The sequence below is a fragment of the Schistocerca nitens genome, chromosome 12 (genome assembly GCF_023898315.1).
Source record: "Schistocerca nitens isolate TAMUIC-IGC-003100 chromosome 12, iqSchNite1.1, whole genome shotgun sequence".
NCBI lineage: Eukaryota > Metazoa > Arthropoda > Insecta > Orthoptera > Acrididae > Schistocerca > Schistocerca nitens.
Window position 1 is genome coordinate 34,785,954 of NC_064625.1, and position 19,341 is coordinate 34,805,294.

The window sequence follows — 19,341 nt, forward strand, 5'->3', positions numbered from 1 at the left end:
GATTAAAGGAAACCATTGAAACGTTTTGAAGACAGGCCACTAGATTTGTTACCATTAGGTTCAAATAAGATGCAAGTATTCTGGAGATGCTTCAAGAACCCAAATGGCAATCCATGGAGAGGAGTAGGTGATCTTTTTGATGAACTATATTGAGAAAATTTAGAAAACTGGCATTTGAGACTGACTGCAGAACAATTCTACTTCCACCAACATTCATTTCACCTCAGGACTACGAAGATAAGATAGGAGAAACTATGTCTCATACAGAGGCATATTTGGAAGGGGAAAGGAAATAACTAGTAGTGGTACAGGGTACCCTCTGACATGCACTGTATGGTGGGTTGCCGAGTGTTTACAAAGATGTAGATTTGACGTAAACTTTTAATGCAAAAAACAAGCTGGGTAGGGATACATGGGAATCATAACTTATACTGAACATAATGATAAATATTTTAATTTAATCAACATGTCCATTCATTATTTTCACATTGACATCTAGTAAAAATAAACAACACACACATATTAAGATTATGTGGAAAAAATGAAATACCTCCCGGAATCCGTCTATTTTAGTTCATATCTACTTAATATATGAGACACAATTTTAACACAGTATTACACATCTGAAATGCACATTTATCAGTGAAGCAGCATTTAAATCTCTTGAACCAACATAAACCATTTTGTTTGACATTTACCCACATTTTCCCCAATTTTCTTGTTTGTAAAGGCCATTTTGCAGCCAGCATTTTGATTTCTCATAAAATATCTTTAGACACTTCTTCTTAAACAAAAACCTTATATTATTATGGTATGTTGATACTTATAGTTCAAGAATGAATACTTTCTGCAAAGTAATGAACTGCCCATGGAATACCCAATATCACAAACATTAGCAAACATTTTTATCAGTCAACTAGAAAATCATGGTACAGATATATGGATGGTATTATTTGTCTGGTAGATGAACCAACTGAATAAAAAAGATTAACTCCACTCTGAAATCAACAAAGCACACCAGAGCATAAAATTCACACTCGAAAAAGGAAAACAAATGTTCTTGACATAACAATAATAAAAGAAAATGGCAAACATACACTTAACGTCTTCAAAAAACTTACAGCCACACACACAATAATACATTCCATGTCTAATCATCCCCACAACCAGAGGCTCGCAACACTAAGGCATATGTTACACAGATTAAATAGTATCCCACTCAACAAGAGAAACTATGAAACAGAAATGAGTACAATCATATAAATAGTTAGGAACAATGGATATGACACACATGTAGTACACAGGCTCAATTAAAAATAAAAACACAAATACAAAACAAAACAACATTTCCAGATTACACGCTAACTCTCAAACACATTCAACACACATACATAATGACATCACACAGAAAAGAAGCCAATGGTACACTATAACTTACATGCATAAATTAACACATGGAGTTGCAAACATATTAAAGAAACAAGGCTTCCAAACAGCATATAAAACTGTGCAAACCCTCCAATCAAACTTAGCCCACCAAGAGGGACAAATTCCAGGGATCAGGAATATACAAACTTGAATGTCAACGTTGTGATGCAATATACACAGGCACGACATGCAGGAATTTTAAAACACTGTACAAAGGAAACATCAGGTGTTTTAAGTATGAAACAAACTGTTCCACATTTGCAAAGCACTTTAAACACCATACCACCATCCTACAAACATGGAACAAGATATGAAAATAATCAGAATGAACAACCATGACAAATACCTTACACAGATGCAAGAAAACTTCTAGACCCAGAAATCCATTGCTGAAAACAAACATGGGATAAACGAGCACACACACATCAGTACAGGCTCCCTATTACACTTACATATATATGCCTTCTCCTCTCATGTGCACATGCACACACACTTCACAGGTATCTCAAAAATTACACTCACAAGTTGGCAATAACATTTGACAGTCAGCAGCACAAACCAATTCCTAGTGCTGTGAAGTGAGGAAAACAAGACGTCAAATAGCAATAATAAGACAAAGAACAGTGCCAAAAAAGGAACAAAAACACACATACAGAACATCATCCACGGAATCTGTAAGCAGAATTTAAAAAAATATTATTGCACGATAGAAAAGCCAACCACCAGAACTGCTAATAACCTATATACATGTTGCCTCAAAATGTACACTATGTAGTAAAAATATGTATATATCCTACACCACTGAAGATGCCTTGCAAAGAATAAAGATGAAATGCGTATGGCATGAAAATTGTGATTCACTCAGTTGTAATTAGATGGCCCAAAAGTAGAAATTATCAACATACCTTAATATTATACGCAAGTGAGGATTACAGGACAACAAAAGTTGAAGATAAATGTTATACTAGTTAATGGTGGATGGGAAGAACAACTGTCTGTAAACCCACTTACTAGCTCTAATTTCTCCAATTTCTTCATTGTGTTCATTTCAAGAGATGTATGTGGGTGGAAGTAATATGTTGCTCAGCTTCCTGCAATGTACTATTGGATGTTCAATAGTTAATGTTTCCATGATGCACATGCCTTTCTTGTAGTATCTGCCATTGGAGTTTGTTAAACATCTTCTTAATGTTCTCACACCAATGAAACAATCCCATGGAAAAAACACATCAATTTTCACTGGATTTTTATCTATTCCACTAATCCAACCTGGTACAAGTCCCAAGCTGATCAGCAGTACTCAAGAAATGGTCAAAGAAGTGTTTTGCAAGTCACTTTCTTCATGGATGAATTACACTTCCTTTGGATTCTTTCAATGAATGTCAGCCTAGCATCTACTTTTCCTTTAATTTTTTGTGTTTCTTTTTGTTTGTTTTAGGGTGCAAGAACAACTAAGGTCATACACGTCCATGTCAGAATCATAGAACACGATGACAAAAAATGAATTAAAAATAACTACACGTTAAGACCAATCAACAGACGACAGCTAAAGAAAAAGGTACTTTCTCTTGGACAAAAGGCCATAAAATACATGTTAAAGACAATGGAGGCCCTGGACTAAAGATTAAATGTCCTTTGCGATATTGCTGCAATGGATAAAAAGTAAAATTCAATCGACAGACCACGCTTCATTTGCTAAAACGGCCAATAACTCAGACAGCAAACATAAATTAGAATGTAAGTGGATTTAAGAAAAAAAAAAAAAAAAAAAAAAAAAAAAAAAAAAAAAAAAAAAATTCTATCAGGAAATAGCAAACTGTCAAAGGTTGAGGACAATGAGCACAAAGTGTTGGGGGATCACCACTTAATAGATGATGATGTCTAAAAAGACACAACCTAGCTAAAATGATCTCACGGCGAGAGGGCCGAGAGGAGGTTGGCCGAGCCACTGGCAGAGGTTTAATTCTCTGGAGCTTGTTCCTGTGAAGGGAAGACCAGTGGTAACGCCAAAGTGACACCACCTGCTGACAGATGGCAACACAGATATCATCGAAGGGAACAGAAGAACTGGCGAGCCGAGATACGAGGACTGCAGCCTCGGCAGCAGCGTCAGCTACCTCGTTTCCCGTCAGACCGACGTGACCGGGAACCCACATAAGCACCAGGGTGGCTCCATAATGAGTGAGCATGTGCAAGCTTTTCTGGACCCGCTGCACTAAGGAATGGACGATGTGCAGTGCAGAGGCTCTGAAGGGCACAGAGAGAGTCGGAGCAAAAGACAATTGAAAAGCCCGTGTCGCTGGATGTACTGCTTGGCCCGATACAAGGCGAAGAGCTCCAGTGTAAATACAGAGCAGCGTTCAGGAAGCCGATACCAAAAATCTTCGGAGCCAGTGACAAAGGCACATTTGACGCCACGGTCAGGCCGAGAATTATCAGTGTACACAATAATACTATCATGAAGTTCCGTACGAAGGCCGAGAAACTTACGGTGACAGAACAAAGTTCGAGTAGTGTCCTTACGAAACGAATGAAGTCTAAGGTGAACACAAACAACCACATGAAGTGAAGGTGGTGAAGGGTTCACACCCATTGGGAAAGAGGCAGGGGGTACCGTGAAGTTAAGTTGCCGGAGCAACAGCCAAAAACAAACTCCAGGAGGTAACAGAGAAGAAGGATACAGCCCAGAGAAGTCACTGAAGGAGGCGGCATAGGATGGGTGGCCAGGCACGGCAGACAAATAGCACGCATATCTGCCAAGGAGAAAATCGTGGCAGTGCGACAACGGTAGTTTGGCAGCTTCTGCATACAGACTCTCTACAAGGCTAGTGTAAAAGGCGGCAGTGGCCAAACAGGTGCCACAATTGTGGATTGTATTGAGACAGCATAATACAGATGGACGTGCAGATGCATAAACGAAACACCCACAGTCTGGTTTCGAACGGACGAGGGACCGGTACAAATGGAAGGAGGGGCCCAATCCACTCCCCAGGACGTAGTCCTGAGGACACGTAGGACGCTGAGGAACCACGTGCAGCAGGCAGCCAGGTAAAACATATGGGAAGAGCAAGGAAGTTTCCTATTGAGCACGAGCACCAGGAATTTCGTAGTTCCAACAAACAGAAAAGCAACAGGCGCAAGATGTAAAGACAACGGAAGAAACCCACTGTGCCACCATAAATTCATACAAACAGCTTTATCAGTGTAAAAGCGAAAGGCAATGTCAATGCTCCACGAGTAAAGATGATCGAGACATTGCTAAAGGCACCTCTAAACGAGACAAATCCGTGGAGAACTGTGATAGATGGCAAGATTGTCCACAAAATGGGAGCCAGAGCTGCCCTAGCAGGAGACATACCATAATAGGATTAATGGCAATAGCAAAGAGGAGATCACTCAGGACGGAACCCTGAGGCACATTGTTTTTCTGGATAAATGTGTCCCGACAAGGCAGAATCCACACCTACCTCGAAAACTCAGTCAATTCCTGAATGAAACAAGACATGCCACCTCGAAAGTCCCACGTGTAGAGTGTACGGAGGATACCAGTCCTCCAGTAGGTGTCATAGGCTTTCTCCAAATCAAAAAACATGGCCGCAGTCTGGTATTTCCGCAGAAAATCATTCATCACATGGGTTGACAAGTTGACGAGATGGTCAACTCCAAAATGACATGCCCTAAACCCACACTGTGCAATAGTTAATAAATTCCAAGAAATGAGCCACCAAACCAATCACACATGACCATACATTCCAATACCTTGCAAAGACAGCAGTAGTACGATTGTATATATAAGAAGAAGAGGAGACTGGAAGTATGTGTGGCAGTAAGTCACCTAATGAATGAATCTGAATATTTCTAAGTATTTGGTCACAGATTTGGAATTTGCACATGTGTCAATAGTGAACATTCTGAAGTATTTTCATTCCTGAGACTTGAAATTTTTGCATCAAGAGAGCTGGTTGCATTGTGGACTTATCAGTGGTGTCTGTCGCTAGTGAATGCTCTAAAGGATTTTCAATATGTGGACTTTGAATATTTCAGGTTAAGTGACGTAGCCTAAGCATTAAAAACTTTCCTGCCGGTAATTCTGAGAGTGGTCTGCACTTGGAATTTTGTTAGTTCATAATTATGGAACTTTAAATTTAGACCTGAGCTTAAGGAACCATTTTTGAAGAATTTTAGAAATTAATATGATGTGTAATACTGTTCTTTCTTTAAGCCCATGCTCAGAAAGGTATTACTGCAGCAATGAACAGTCATTAATTGTGATAAATGGTACTTCATTTCAAAAAATAAACATCATCGGTTACAATTTAAAAATCACTGAGTACTGAACATTATTTCACTGAGTTTCTTTAGGGTTAATGCAACAGATGTGTTGGTTAGCCCCTGGACTGTAATTTAGCCAACAATTAAGACATCCAACCACACCATACAGAGCCCCTATAAACAGTGTTTTCCTCGATTTACAATTTGTTATTCGTGCTGATGCACACAGGGGCTCACAAGTCACTGCATCAACAATTATTTGGTGTAAAGAACAAGTTTTAGCTTCTCCATTTGGCATTCATTCATCAATTATTTATCTGTCCAGGGATCAGTAGACATTACATTTCATCAATTTTCTAATGTGCAGTCACACTTTGTTCTGAACACTTTTCAAACAAGACTCGACTCGATGAGCAGCTATACAATGGTATGAGGAGAAATACAATACTCACCTATTACCGGCTAATGTCCACCTTATGCCTATGGTCTTAAGGGTGTTCTTCTTGGCATACAGGAAGAACTTCAGGTCTTCCACATTGATGTAGGTATGCATGAAGTCAATTTCTTCTAGCTCTGGGCAGCTATAAGCCAATGGTCGCAGCACGAGAGGGGTTTCAATGCTGGAATCGTGCTGTCCCAGGCAAAGCACACGGAGGTGTTGCAAACCAGACAGTGCCTCTACTGATTCCTCAGTCTTCATCACTTCACAGGGTACCCTCAGCGATTTTATTCTGGGGCACTGCTCAACTAAGTTCTTCAGCTCCTGCAAGCAGACCACAATTTCCCAGCTATACAAACACAAAAGTGCAAGATCCTAGTCTCTCCTCGAGATGCAGACACAGTGGCCTGCTCTGTGCTAAAAGTTTGAACATCTCCATATGAATGGTTTAACATCTTTTTTTTGTGCCTAATCCTTATTTTCATTAAGAGACTTAACAAAATTTTGTTTGACGCATGCATATTTTTGGTAGAATTGGATGTCAAAGAAAGCAAATTTTGCAACCCCATACTCTCATGTAAGTCAAGTACCTCCATTTAATACTCTGTAGCTGTGCTGCCCCAGTAGTGCAGTTAGTTGAGTTTTGTGTTAAAAGTACTTAAGTTTGAGAGTCTGTTTTCAGATCTAGTTATACTTTCTTCATTTTCCACTTTAGGCCGTGTGATATTGTTCTGTCTTCTCAATCATTATGCTGCAACTGCAGCAGGTCTTCTACTTATTATCTGATAGAAACACAGAATTGAGAGTACAAGTGTTTTTACAGCTCCTCCTTTAAAGCTATACGAGGTGTGGTTAAAAAGTAACAGGTATTTTTTTTTTTAATTCCGTGGGATTTATCCATCTGATTTCCATTTTTTTTTTTTTTTTTACACACACATTCTTGATGTATGTTTGCATTTTCTGCTGTTCTGAATATTTAGTTCACTGTTGACAGTTGAAAAGGTTATACATATTTCCGAGTGCTCTGTGAATTTTTACTTTTGAAAAAGATGGATCACAGAATTTGCATTAAATTTTGCTTGAAAAATTGAATAAAGCACAGCATCACATTCAAAAGGTTGACTGTGCATTTTGGTGACTGTACTATAAGTAAGGCAAGAGTTTACGAGTGGTATAAACATTTCAAAGAAGGTCGAGAAGACAAAAACGATGACCACTCTAGATGCCCTAGCACACCAACTACTGACAAAAATGTGAAATAAGTATATGGTTCTGGAAAATAACCAAATCACCACTGGAGAGGTTTCTGGTTATGTTGGCTTATCCTTGGGCTCATGCCAAGAAATTTTTTCAGATGTTTTGGGCATGAAACATGTACCAGCAAAGTTTGTTCTGAAAGTGTTGAATTTTGACCAAAATTAATGTTGCGCAGACATCACTCAAGAATTGCTGCACGAAGTTGACAATGACAGAGAACTTCTAAAGAAGATTATAACAGGAGACAAAACACGGGTATATGGGTATGACATCAAAATCGAGGCCCAATTGTCTCAACAGCAACTGCCTGAAGAGCTATGACCCAAACAAATTCTACAAGTTTGATCACGTTTTCTTTGCTAACAACGGCATAGCTTATCCTAAGTTCCTGCTGTATGGTCTTAGGGTCAATAAGGAATAATACCTGGATGTTAGGCACCATTTATGTGAAGCAATCCGAAGAAAACAACAAAAACTGTGGCAAAAACATTTGTGGAAACTGCATCACGGCAATGCTCCCACTCGCACCTCAATGCTCGTTTGTAATTTTTTGGCAAAAAAACGAAATCATTTCGTTGCCTCGGCCACCATATTTGCGGACATGGCCTCCTGAAACTTCTTTGTCTTCCCGAGTTTGAAGAGAACCGTGAAAGGACACGGTCTTGCCACGATTGATGAAATGAACATAATCATAAGGGAGCTGAATATCATAATGAAATGTGAGTTCCAGAAGTGCTTCCAAGATTGGAAAAAGCGCTGCCGTATTATATCTGAGGGAGATTACTTTGAAGGGACAAAGTCTATGTTGATGATGAATAAATAAAGATTCTTTCTTAAAGACTAAAATTCATGTAACTTTTTTATCACACCTCATATTTTGCCTTTAAATGTTTACTCTGTTCTCTTCCATACAGTGTACCCCTCCACATTTTCCAGTTCAATTTGCAGCATTGCTTCTCTTTTCATTATACACCTTTCAAAGACTGCAGCCCTTTCCTTCTCAGTCTAGCGCTGTTTCCTGTATACCAAATTAGCCCGCTGCAACTGTGCAAATCACACAGTCAGATCATCTTAGTGAATCATTTCGCACCACTTCGACTTCATTAAAGCTATTTGTACAAGAAAACAAAACTTGTGCTATATTTCAAAAGTGGAGTCACTGATTCAGGAGAATAGTATAAGCTACTCGTCTCCACGGACAATTAATATCAGTGTTATTTTATTGGTAACATCTGTTCTAATTCTCTACTTAAAGTATTGTCTCCTGTTGTATGGAACATAGAGGACAAAGGCCTTTTCAATTATTTGACAATTACTAATTTAAGATGTGAAGGATTTGGACTGTTTTTCTGGTAGAAATGGTGAAGTATTGTTTACTCAAGTGAATAATCGTCAGTTAGCACTAGAACACCTGTGTCCACTGCCTCTCTGTGACGCCTCCTCCAGCAGCATTTTAGGCAGAAAATTATACATTGGACATACAACTCTTTCCAAAAATTGTAGTAGACCTACATCACACACTAACACTTCCACTGCACAATTATTAGAACTGCTATTATTGCTTTGTTGTTGCAATATTACTTAACACTGCCAGAAAACAGTTACAAAGCAGCTAATTGGCAATAATTATTTGCAGTAAATTGCTGTCTGTTACATTTATATTTAATTAATGGAACATTACATTATGAGAGTGTTCTGCTCTTCTTCAAGCATGTTTACATAAACAATAACAATAATCACGTTAATACACAATAACTAAAACCCCCAATTTTGTGCACTGTTGTGCTGATGGAGGGCTACTGGGGTTTGTGGGGAGATGGGGGCGGGGTAAGGTGTTGACATCTAGTGGTATCAGCTGTTATTATTCTGTCGTAGAACTCGGCAATATGTCTCTCATTGTATGTTGAGTTGGACAACACTGCCTCTGTGGGATGCATTCTGTATCAATTGCTGTCATGCCATACTGATGTAATATATTTTAACACATCAGCTGTTCACTTACAATTTTGGCATTCCATAGCTTCATTTGCACAGTTTTGCTTCTGGTGCACTGGCCGTATTCTTGTATAACATTACACTGTAGCACTGACATTGGTCTTGATGCAATTTAGTGCAAGTTGAACATAAATTAAATGTAAATGTGACTGGTAGCAGCTTCCCAGAAATAACACTTAGGCATTACGATCACAGTTAACTAATCTGTAAGAGTCAGTGTTAATACTCAGACACAAACTGTGGGAGACTTACCGAGCTGCTGAGTGTTTGCTTGCCATCCAAGTGCAGTTCAGTGAGTCTGTGGCAATTGGTGTAGAGCGTACAGAGAACACTGTACGTGATGGGGTGCCAAATATGTACCTTCCTCAAGTTTGGAGCACTGCGGAAAATCTCTATCACCTCCTGGTCGGGATTTCCACTCTTCCCGATACATGTGCCTACGCGACACCAGGTCCTGTAACAAAATAATACGATGACAGCTAATTCTAGAACAGTACCTACAACATATGTGAATGCAACTGCCCTACACAATGACAACACTCTCGTGTAACCTGTCTTAAGCTTCTATAATGGCAACTTTGTCATACATTAATCCCCAAGAACACATATAGAAAAACCCTGCTTTATAGAAAATGGTAACATCTGACATTGGGAAGGAAAACAATTGCCACCTTTTCGAAACACTGGTTTCTCCACATAGCAATAGAAATGGGGGGTTGTAGAAAATGAAAAAACACCCATTACTGCGGCAGAAAGAGACAGTACAGCAGACCTGAGCCAAAAAATTATAGCCGACATCCAGTTTTATAAAGTCTCCTATTATTTACATGGCAACTTGTTGCCATCTCCAGGCAAGACACGTGAAGTGTTTCAATAACAGAGAAAAAGGAAATAGCAAGAAAAGCTACGAGATCCAACAATACTAACCAGTTTTGTGTTTCTTGCACTCCTTGTCAATAGCCACACTGTAACGGAGCTGGTCAATGCTACACTCATTCTTTATGGATTAACACGATACAAAACAGTTTCCCCAAGGGGTCCCGCAGAGTCCAGTACCGGATCCATGTAGAGTGCCCAGATGGCTACGGGCATATACGAACGCCTGGCAGCTAAGGGCATTCATTTATGTCCAGCAGGCTGGAAGGCCTGACAGCTGGAGACAGAAACAGTTGAACGCACACAACAGAATGGTGACTCTCTGTCGTCCGCATTTCAACATTTTTGCTACCACCTTTGTTAATTGCTATTCTTTGTAATGTTAGAAAGAGCTACAGCTTTCACCCACTTCTGGTTCCTTTCTGCTTATGACCACATCAAATACATAAATTTTAACTTCCTAATGAACACCAGACAAATTACACAAATAAATATAGTTTGAAGGGCATATCATTATCCTAATAAACAGACATATCAGATGTTACAAAAGGCAAACAGTGCACCAGAATACTTGCAATTTCTCAACGACACTTACTGCACGCAGAACAGAAAATGCCACACGTAGCCAAGTAACTGTAATTTGATTCCGTGATCTATGAAGTAAATATGGTACAAAGAAGTATGATGTGAAAGGGCACGAATTGTCCTACAGAATTGAATGTATCAGATGTCGTGAAAAGTGAACAGTGCAACAAAATACATACCATTTCTCAGCAACACTCACTGCTTCACAGAACACAATACTGTCTGAATTCTGAGGGTCTTCGCTACGAACCGTTCAGTTTGAAATTTTATATCTGCAACATATTGGCCAAATGTTAACGAGATTTTAGTAGGTTAAAGGTATATCTTCCTAGCATAAATCTCAATTTATAGAATTTTCCAATCTGAAATACATGTGTTCTAATCATTTTTATAAAGTAACTTTTTCTCAGCCCATGACAAACCTATAACAGAAAGCTTGCATTAGTTCTGAATTTCTGTCTTGTGGTTATCAAAAACTGCAACCACTGTGACTGCAGTGTGACAGTGAATTTATAAACAATATTGCCGAAGAGTGGTTCTTTGTGTACTGGAATGTCCGATTAGCTGGCAGCAGTGGCTGTAGCGTGCAGCGATCGTAGGGCTAAGTCGGCTGCCCGTTGGCGAGGCGCACAATACCTTCGGCGTCCTTTAGCAAGTCGGGCAAGCTGTACACTCGGCCCTAGCACCTGCAAAACAGTTAATGACTTACCACTAAATATCCGTACTCATTCAGTTTTGTTCGCAGGTGACACCTCAGTCCTGATAGAACAACACTACTGAAAAAATTTCAGGCAATGTACAAAATTTTCTACAAAAACAAATCTCCGTCCCATAAAATGGACTAAAACTGAATGACACAAAGACCCATATAATGTGCTTTGTCTCTAAATCATCAGCAATGTGCCAATAGACTTCTTGACAAGTATGCTAAATACCCTAGCTTATGCAATGTTTATTTTATCTGGTGCCACTCATATGGGCACAAGAAAGACCATCTATCATTGCTATTTTGAATTGGTTATTTAGTATGGGATATTTTCTGAGGAAATTCTACAAACAGCATAAGGCTATTAATATTATATAATTATATTTTATAAATGTATTACTCTTCAGAAGAAAATCATTAAAAACATGTGCTGCCAATAAAAATGAGTCATATCATTTAAGCAATCAAAAATCTACATCTACATCCATACTCTGCAAGCCACCTGACGGTGGCTTCATTGCACATTTTTGAAATAACCATTGTAAACTTGATAGTACTGCTTTAACCATAGTTAACAGTTCTCATCACAAGAAGAACTTCAAACTTCATTCCCATCACTTAAAGCTTTGGGCTCAGACATCACTGTACACGGAGCCAAAAATATACAATAAACTACAAGGTAGGAACATACACTGACAGAAAAAAAAAAAGGTCACAACACCAAGGAGGAGTTGTATGACATAAATGGAAGTTGATACGCATGTTTCTATATATGAAAGATGACATCTATTCAAATACACGCTGCAACAGTCATGAATGTTAGTTACCTTTGAAATTGGATATAGTGGGGGATGTCACTATCAACACCTCACTGTGTTTCAATGAAGTCACGTAATAGGGCTACGGATGTTCCTTCTGCAATACTGTAGAAAGACTTGGCAGGAACGTAGCCTCCGTACACGATTGGTGCGAGCAGTGCTCACGAGAATATACAGTTACAAGACGTGACTTGAGGAAGTGACTGGTTAAGTGCTTAATATGGAACATGGCCTAGTATGGAGCAGAAATGTGGACTTTGAGAAAGCAGGATGAGAAGAGAATTGAAGATTGTGTAATTTGGATATGGTGTAGAATGGAGAAGATCAGCTGGACTGATAAAGTCAGGAATGAAGAAGTACTGAGGAGGGTTGGAGAAGAATGGAGGATGTTGCTGACGGTGAAGAACAGGAAATTAAACTGGATAGGCCACAATCTAAAAAGAGATTGCACTCTAGTAGAGGCAACTGAAGGTTTTGTTCTGGGAAAGAGAGGGAAGGCCAGAAGAAGGTTCCAGATGCTGGATGATGTCAGCAGGCAATTCGTACTACACCACACCGTTGTTCCACCTGATGCATAACATTAACTTATGTGGATGCACCCATGTCCTTCTACAGGGAGTTGCTGTTTTGTTTGGGCTCAGCTATTTCTTCCTTTCCCTTGTTTTAGCATAAATACATCATTTTTCATCACCAGTAATGATACAAGATAGGAATGCTTGGCATTCTTCACGAGCCAATTGATGACGAGCAAGCAGAGATGCACATATCGTGCCCCACTGATTTTTGTGATTTTGCATTAGAGCATGTGGTACCCATACATCCAATATTTGAACCTTCCCCATCGCATGCAAACGCCACACAATGGTGGAATGATCACAGTTCATCACATCTGCCAGTTATCGAGTACACTGACGTGGATCATTGTGCGTTAATGCATTTAAATGACCTTTGTCAAATCTCAAAGGTCTTCCTGAATGTGGAGATCACTAATGTAAGAATGATCTTCCTTAAAATGAAGAAACCATTTTTCTTGCTGTGCTCTGTTTAATGGCATTCTCCCCATACATGGTGCGTATGTTTCTGGCTGCCTCCACTGCTGTCAACCTACTATCGAACTCGAACAGAAGAATGTGTCAGAATGTTCGAATTTCTCCTCTTGGCACTGTGTCCACAGCTCCGCTCTATCTCCTATTGACAATATGTAAACTCAAATCGCAACAGTGAACTGCAAATAAAAAATTACAATCAATAAATAAACCCCGCAGCAACCAGAATTATAACATGCAAAACAAAAATGCTACAAGCTTATGCAGCCATCTAATATACGAATGAACATTATTTCATAAAAATTCATTAACATGTGAGGCCCATAACACCGTGAGGGATTCATGTGAACTTCTTTGACCTCACACCAAACATAACATGTTGCCACGGTAGTGGTCTTCTGTCTATCCCATTGAAGCCTCTTCATCTTGGATCTTGGTGCAACTATTGCAACCTACGTGCAGTTGAGTCTGCTCACTGTACTCGAGCGTTGGTCTCTGCCCTACATTACCAAACTGACAATTCCTTGAGGCCTCAAGAAGTGTACTACGAATCTATCACTTCCTATAGTCAAGTTGTGCTATATATTTGTTTTCTGGCCAATGTGATTCAGTACCTCTTTATAAATTATCCGATCTATACATGTAGTCAGGGCAGAGGATGAAGTCAGGAAATAAAATTTGTGGGACTTTAACCTGGCTCTTCTGCTTACTGGGAAGATGAGTGAAATGAAGTTTGTGTAAGTGAGGGCACTGGACAAGGTTAGTCCATGCAGCTGTGTTAACAACAATGCCAGGGTGGTGTAGTGAATAACATATATGCAAATTAAACAGGAGAACCATTGCTTCAGCTTCTATCCTTATTGAAGATAAACTTGAGACTCAATATGTTTCCAGGAAAACTCAATTCCATCAGATCAATATATATGTAATCTTCAGCAGTATTCAGTAGTGGCACATTTCAAAAACTTCTGCCTGAGCTGTCGAAAGTCCACTTTTCACCTTCAGAAAAGACTGCTTAACATCAGAAAGTTAACTTTTTTCAGATGCATTTCACGTCCTGTCTACTTTGGCCGCTGCCATATTCTGTTGCCCAAATAAAAAAAAAACTAGTTTAGTTTTAGAGTCTTATTTCCTAATCTAAGTCCCTCAGCATCACCTGATTTAAGCAGACTATATTCTATTACCATGTTAATATCAATCCTCTAACCTCTTTTCAAAATACTATCGACTACATTAAAGCAATATTCCAAATCATCATCTATCTCTGACTGAATTACGATGTCACTGGCAAGCAAAGCTTTATTTCTTTTTTATTTTATTTTTGCTACTTTTTGTCTTATCTTTTCAAAATTACTCATTTACTTCCTTTACTGCTTGTTCAGTTTACAGATAAAATAGCATCAGGGATCGGCTACAACACTGTCTTGCCCACTTCTCAATTAATGCTGCTCTTTCATATCCTTTGACTTATTACTGCAATCTGGTTTCTCTGCAAGTTATAGATAGCCTTTAGCTCCCTGAATTTTATCTCTGTTACTGTCAGAATTTCAGGCAGTATACTCTAGTTAACTCTGTGGAAAGCTTAAAATGTCTAATTTAGATGTACGAGCATATACACTGAAATATGTCTCAATTTTCATTGCACTATATAGTGTTTTTTTGTACCAAATTGTGTATTTATTTGATATCAGCTATACAATTTTGTAGAGTACCTGCACGAATAAATGAAATTATATGCACTGCTCAATACCTCTTAGTTTGGGTACTTTCTGGCCATTCTTTATGGGTATTACAGCTGTCTCCAATGTTACTACACACTGATGAAAAAGAAATTGCAACAGCTCAAAATTGTTAACAAAGAGTAATGAAATTTTAGGAATAGATTCATCTAGCTAACATGTTTAAGTGATTAACATTGTAATATCACAGGTTAATGTAAGTGTGAGATAAGCTACTGCAAATGTGAAATGCTGGTACACTAATAACCAGTGTAGCTGCCAGAATGTGGAATGCAAGCTTGCAAATGTGCATGCATTGTTTTGAACAGGTGCCAGACGTCATTTTGTGGAGCTCCAAGCCTGTTGCACTCGGTCGGGCAATACAGGGACAGTTACAGCTGTTTGTGAATGACACTGGAGTTGTTGTCCAATGATGTCCCATAATGTGCTCGATTGGTGCCTGATCTAGTGATCAAGGCAACATGTCAACACTATGTACAGTATGTTGCATTACAACAGCAGTATGTGTGTGAGTGTTATCCTGTTGGAGAGCACCCCTCGGAATGTTGTTCACGAATGGTGGCACAACAGGCTGAATTGCCAGACTAACGTACAAAGTTTGCATTAAGGGTGCGTGCGATCGCCGTGAGGGTGCCCCTGCTGTCATTCGAAATCACACCCCAAAACGTAACTCCTGGTGTACATCCAATGTGCTCACAGACAGGTTGCTTGCAGGCCCTGAACTTGCCTATTGCTAACCAATGCACAGCCATCACTGGCATCAAGGCAGAACCAGCTTTAATCAGAAAACACAACAGACCTCCACCCTGCCCTCCAATTAGCTCTCACTTGATACCAGTTACATTGCAATGGCAGTGGTGTGGAGTCAGTGAAATGCACACTGAGTTTGTCAGCTAGTTGTATACAAAAGTACAGTAGTTTGTGAACTGTATGAAGAAGATCGTATATTTGTATCAGAAAGGCCAATTTCATAAAAGAATTTGATGTGGACAAATTTAAAAAAGAATAGTGAATAAATTGCCACACAAAGTCTGTTAAAATTGGTCAACCGTAACCAATATAGCTGTAAGAACAAAGTCTATCAAAGCAATAAGTGTGGTGTCACCGCAAGACACCACACTTGCTAGGTGGTAGCTTAAATCGGCCGCGGTCCATTAGTACATGTCGGACCCGCGTGTCGCCACTGAGTGATCGCAGACCGAGCGCCACCACACGGCAGGTCTCGAGAGACGTACTAGCACTCGCCCCAGTTGTACGACGACGTTGCTAGCGACTACACTGACGAAGCCTTTCTCTCATTTGCCGAGAGACAGTTAGAATAGCCTTCAGCTAAGTCCATGGCTACGACCTAGCAAGGCGCCATTAGTTACTTCATGAATCTAAAGAGTCTCACTTGTATCATCAAGAATGCTGTATACAAATGATGGAGTAAAGTTAAGTATTATAGCAGCTACGTACTTTTCTTTATAGCATTCATTACGTCTCCTGTTTCAGACTTCTCTAGCCTACGTGAGATTAACGCGTGCCTTTCGGCTACTTCAGAGTGGCGTGGTTGTCTTACTACGCCACTACAGTTGGCGACGAGGATGGGATTCGAACCCACGCGTGCAAAGCACACCAATGCGGCCGCCGCCGCTTCATCGCTACCGCAGCCACAACATGCTGTTGCACCCCAGTTTCGTCCGTTTCAAGCGGACGAGGAAACATGGACGGAGTGGTCACGCCAATTTGGATTCCATCTCGCCGCCTACAGAATTCAAGGTAACGAGCGGCAGCCTCATTTATTGGTGTGTGTAGGGGTGCAAACGTAACCTGTTTCAGACCTATCTCTAGCCTGCGTCAGTAACGCGTGCCTTTCGGCTACTTCAGTGTGGCGTAGCTGTCTTGTTACGCCACAACAATAAGTGTAATAATTACTGGAAGATTATCAATGGTGTCACTGCTATGAGAGTGTGCCTTACTAGTACCTCACCTCAGTTTGGTTTTGATCACTACTACCTTAGGCTCTGTGTATTTCTGTATTTGTCTGGGAGAATACTATATATTGTTCAATTTTTAAAGATGTGAGGAGTTATTGTAACAAAACCTCAAAGTCAAGCAGGGCAGAAACGTTTTTATTTCTGTCATTACTCCATGCACAAAGATCTGAGGACCAAAACTCATCCTCTGAACATCTAAGCATAATTTGAGTTCATAAAATACCACTCTACAAATAACTTTAATGCCTACATAAGCACAAAATTTTGTTAAGAAGTGCCCAGGTTTAATGTGAAAATGTGTTTAGAGCAGGTACAACATACATAACATACTACATGCTTTTAATTATTATGGTATTTATGGCTACATAGTTAATGACCAATCTAAGTCTTGTCCAAATGTTTGTGTTGTGTAACTGATACAGATGCCATTCTTTACCTGGACACTGAAGTAAAGATGACAATATTAAATTTCATGATAGAACATGCCACAATTCCATTGATATTCAAAAATTCTGCAGAAGAAAAATCAGGAGATATAATGTTCCTGCAAGATTAGTATTTTGTGCAGAAAAAGAAATTGCAATTAGGTTTTCTTTTTTATTCTCACTCATCTGGTGCCATGGGAGCCAAAGGCACTTTCATCTACATTTACACTCCACAAACCACAGTGAAATGCATGGCTGAGGGTATGTTACATTGTACCAGTTATTAGGTTTCTTCCTGTTCCATTTACATGCAGAGCACAGGAAGAGTGGTTCTTTAAATGCCTATATACCTCTATACGTACTGTGATTAATCTAATCTTGTCTTCAGAATTCCTATGTGAGCGGCAAGTAGGGGACCGTAGTGTATTCCCAGAATCATTATTTAAAAACAGTTCTTGAAACTTTGTAAGAAGGCTTTCTTGGGGTAGTTTCCATCTATCTTCAAGAGTCTGTCCATTCAGTTTCTTCAGTATCTCTGTGACTCTCACCCATATGTCAACTGAGCCTGTCATCATTCCTGCTGTCCTCCTGCGTATACACTTAATATCACCTGTTAACTATATTTGGTACTGATCCCACACACTTGAGCAATATTTCAAAATGGGTCACACAAGTGATTTGCAAGCAGTCTCCTTTCTAGACCGATTGCATGTACTCTATCAATAAACAGAAGTCCACCACCTGCTTTACTCACAAGTGAACCTCTATTATATAATGAGCCGCCATGTAATTCACAGGAAGCCGATATGAATATGTGAAATTCAAGAAAGGAAAAAAACTAAGGACAGAAGGGCCAAATCATTGAATAGTAGAAACATTGAATTATCAACAAACATACAAAAAAGAGAATGAAAACATCAACAGCATTCAGGCAAATCCTTTAGCAAAATAGAGTACACAAATATGTGTACAGACTTGTGCAACTACAATGTGCCGACTGAACACACAATGCCAGGGCTCCAGTTTGGCAGGTAGAGTCCGCACAGAATACCGTGGCCGGCAGAGCACGTGTGGGGAGAGTGGCAGTGGAAGTGGTTGTGGGTAGGCACCGTAGAGGAAATGTGGAGCACTGGAGGAGAAGTGCTTTTCTAAACTGAAGCCTACACTCACATTTTCTGAAAATATTAAGTGGAGTCCTTCCACTCCCACACTTACATGGCGACCAATCAAAAAGATAGCTCCTTTGCTGTGGTTAGCATCTAAAAAGAATAACCACTGAAAATGCAAAAAAGGCAGCAATTTATTTTCACCTGACTTGTTAACCAGTTGTAACTTTTAGAGAAGTGTAACAAGTGGCAAATTTTGAGTAAAATCTACATATTTCTCTTGTTGCCATATTGAAATTTGCTTCTTTTGCATTTACACACAGTCACCTCACTAGCACGTTGTGCAGGCACAATTGCGAGAGAATTCTGAAACAGTGTTTTATTAAGTGAGGAAATGAGGAAAAGTAAGGTCAGTAGCTTAAGAAAAAGCACATCCTCAGTACAAAAACAAATGCGTAATTTCTTCACTTATGTTGTTCGAAAATTCATAGCATTTCTAGTTTCAACAGCTATTGGTGGCCATTAAAATTACATTCTTTCATTGAAAAAGCCTGTAGTTAGTGGAATAACACAGTGGATAATGAACTTTCCATGATAACCGTATGACAAAATACTCTTCTCTTTGCATGCTGTCATTTGCCAAAATCTCATTTCCATACCTAAAACCACT

At 39.5% G+C, this 19,341-nt stretch overlaps 1 protein-coding gene across 1 annotated transcript in view; it reads right to left on the bottom strand.

Moving 5' to 3' along the window:
* Window positions 1-19,341, bottom strand: part of LOC126215102 (uncharacterized) — an 83,329-nt gene that overhangs the window by 53,350 nt on the left and 10,638 nt on the right. The window contains exons 3-4 of the mRNA XM_049941752.1: window positions 9,644-9,845; window positions 6,153-6,463 (exon numbers count right to left, since the gene is read on the bottom strand). Of these exons, the coding sequence (XP_049797709.1) occupies window positions 6,153-6,463; window positions 9,644-9,845 (513 nt within the window). The remainder of the gene's footprint in view (window positions 1-6,152; window positions 6,464-9,643; window positions 9,846-19,341) is intronic.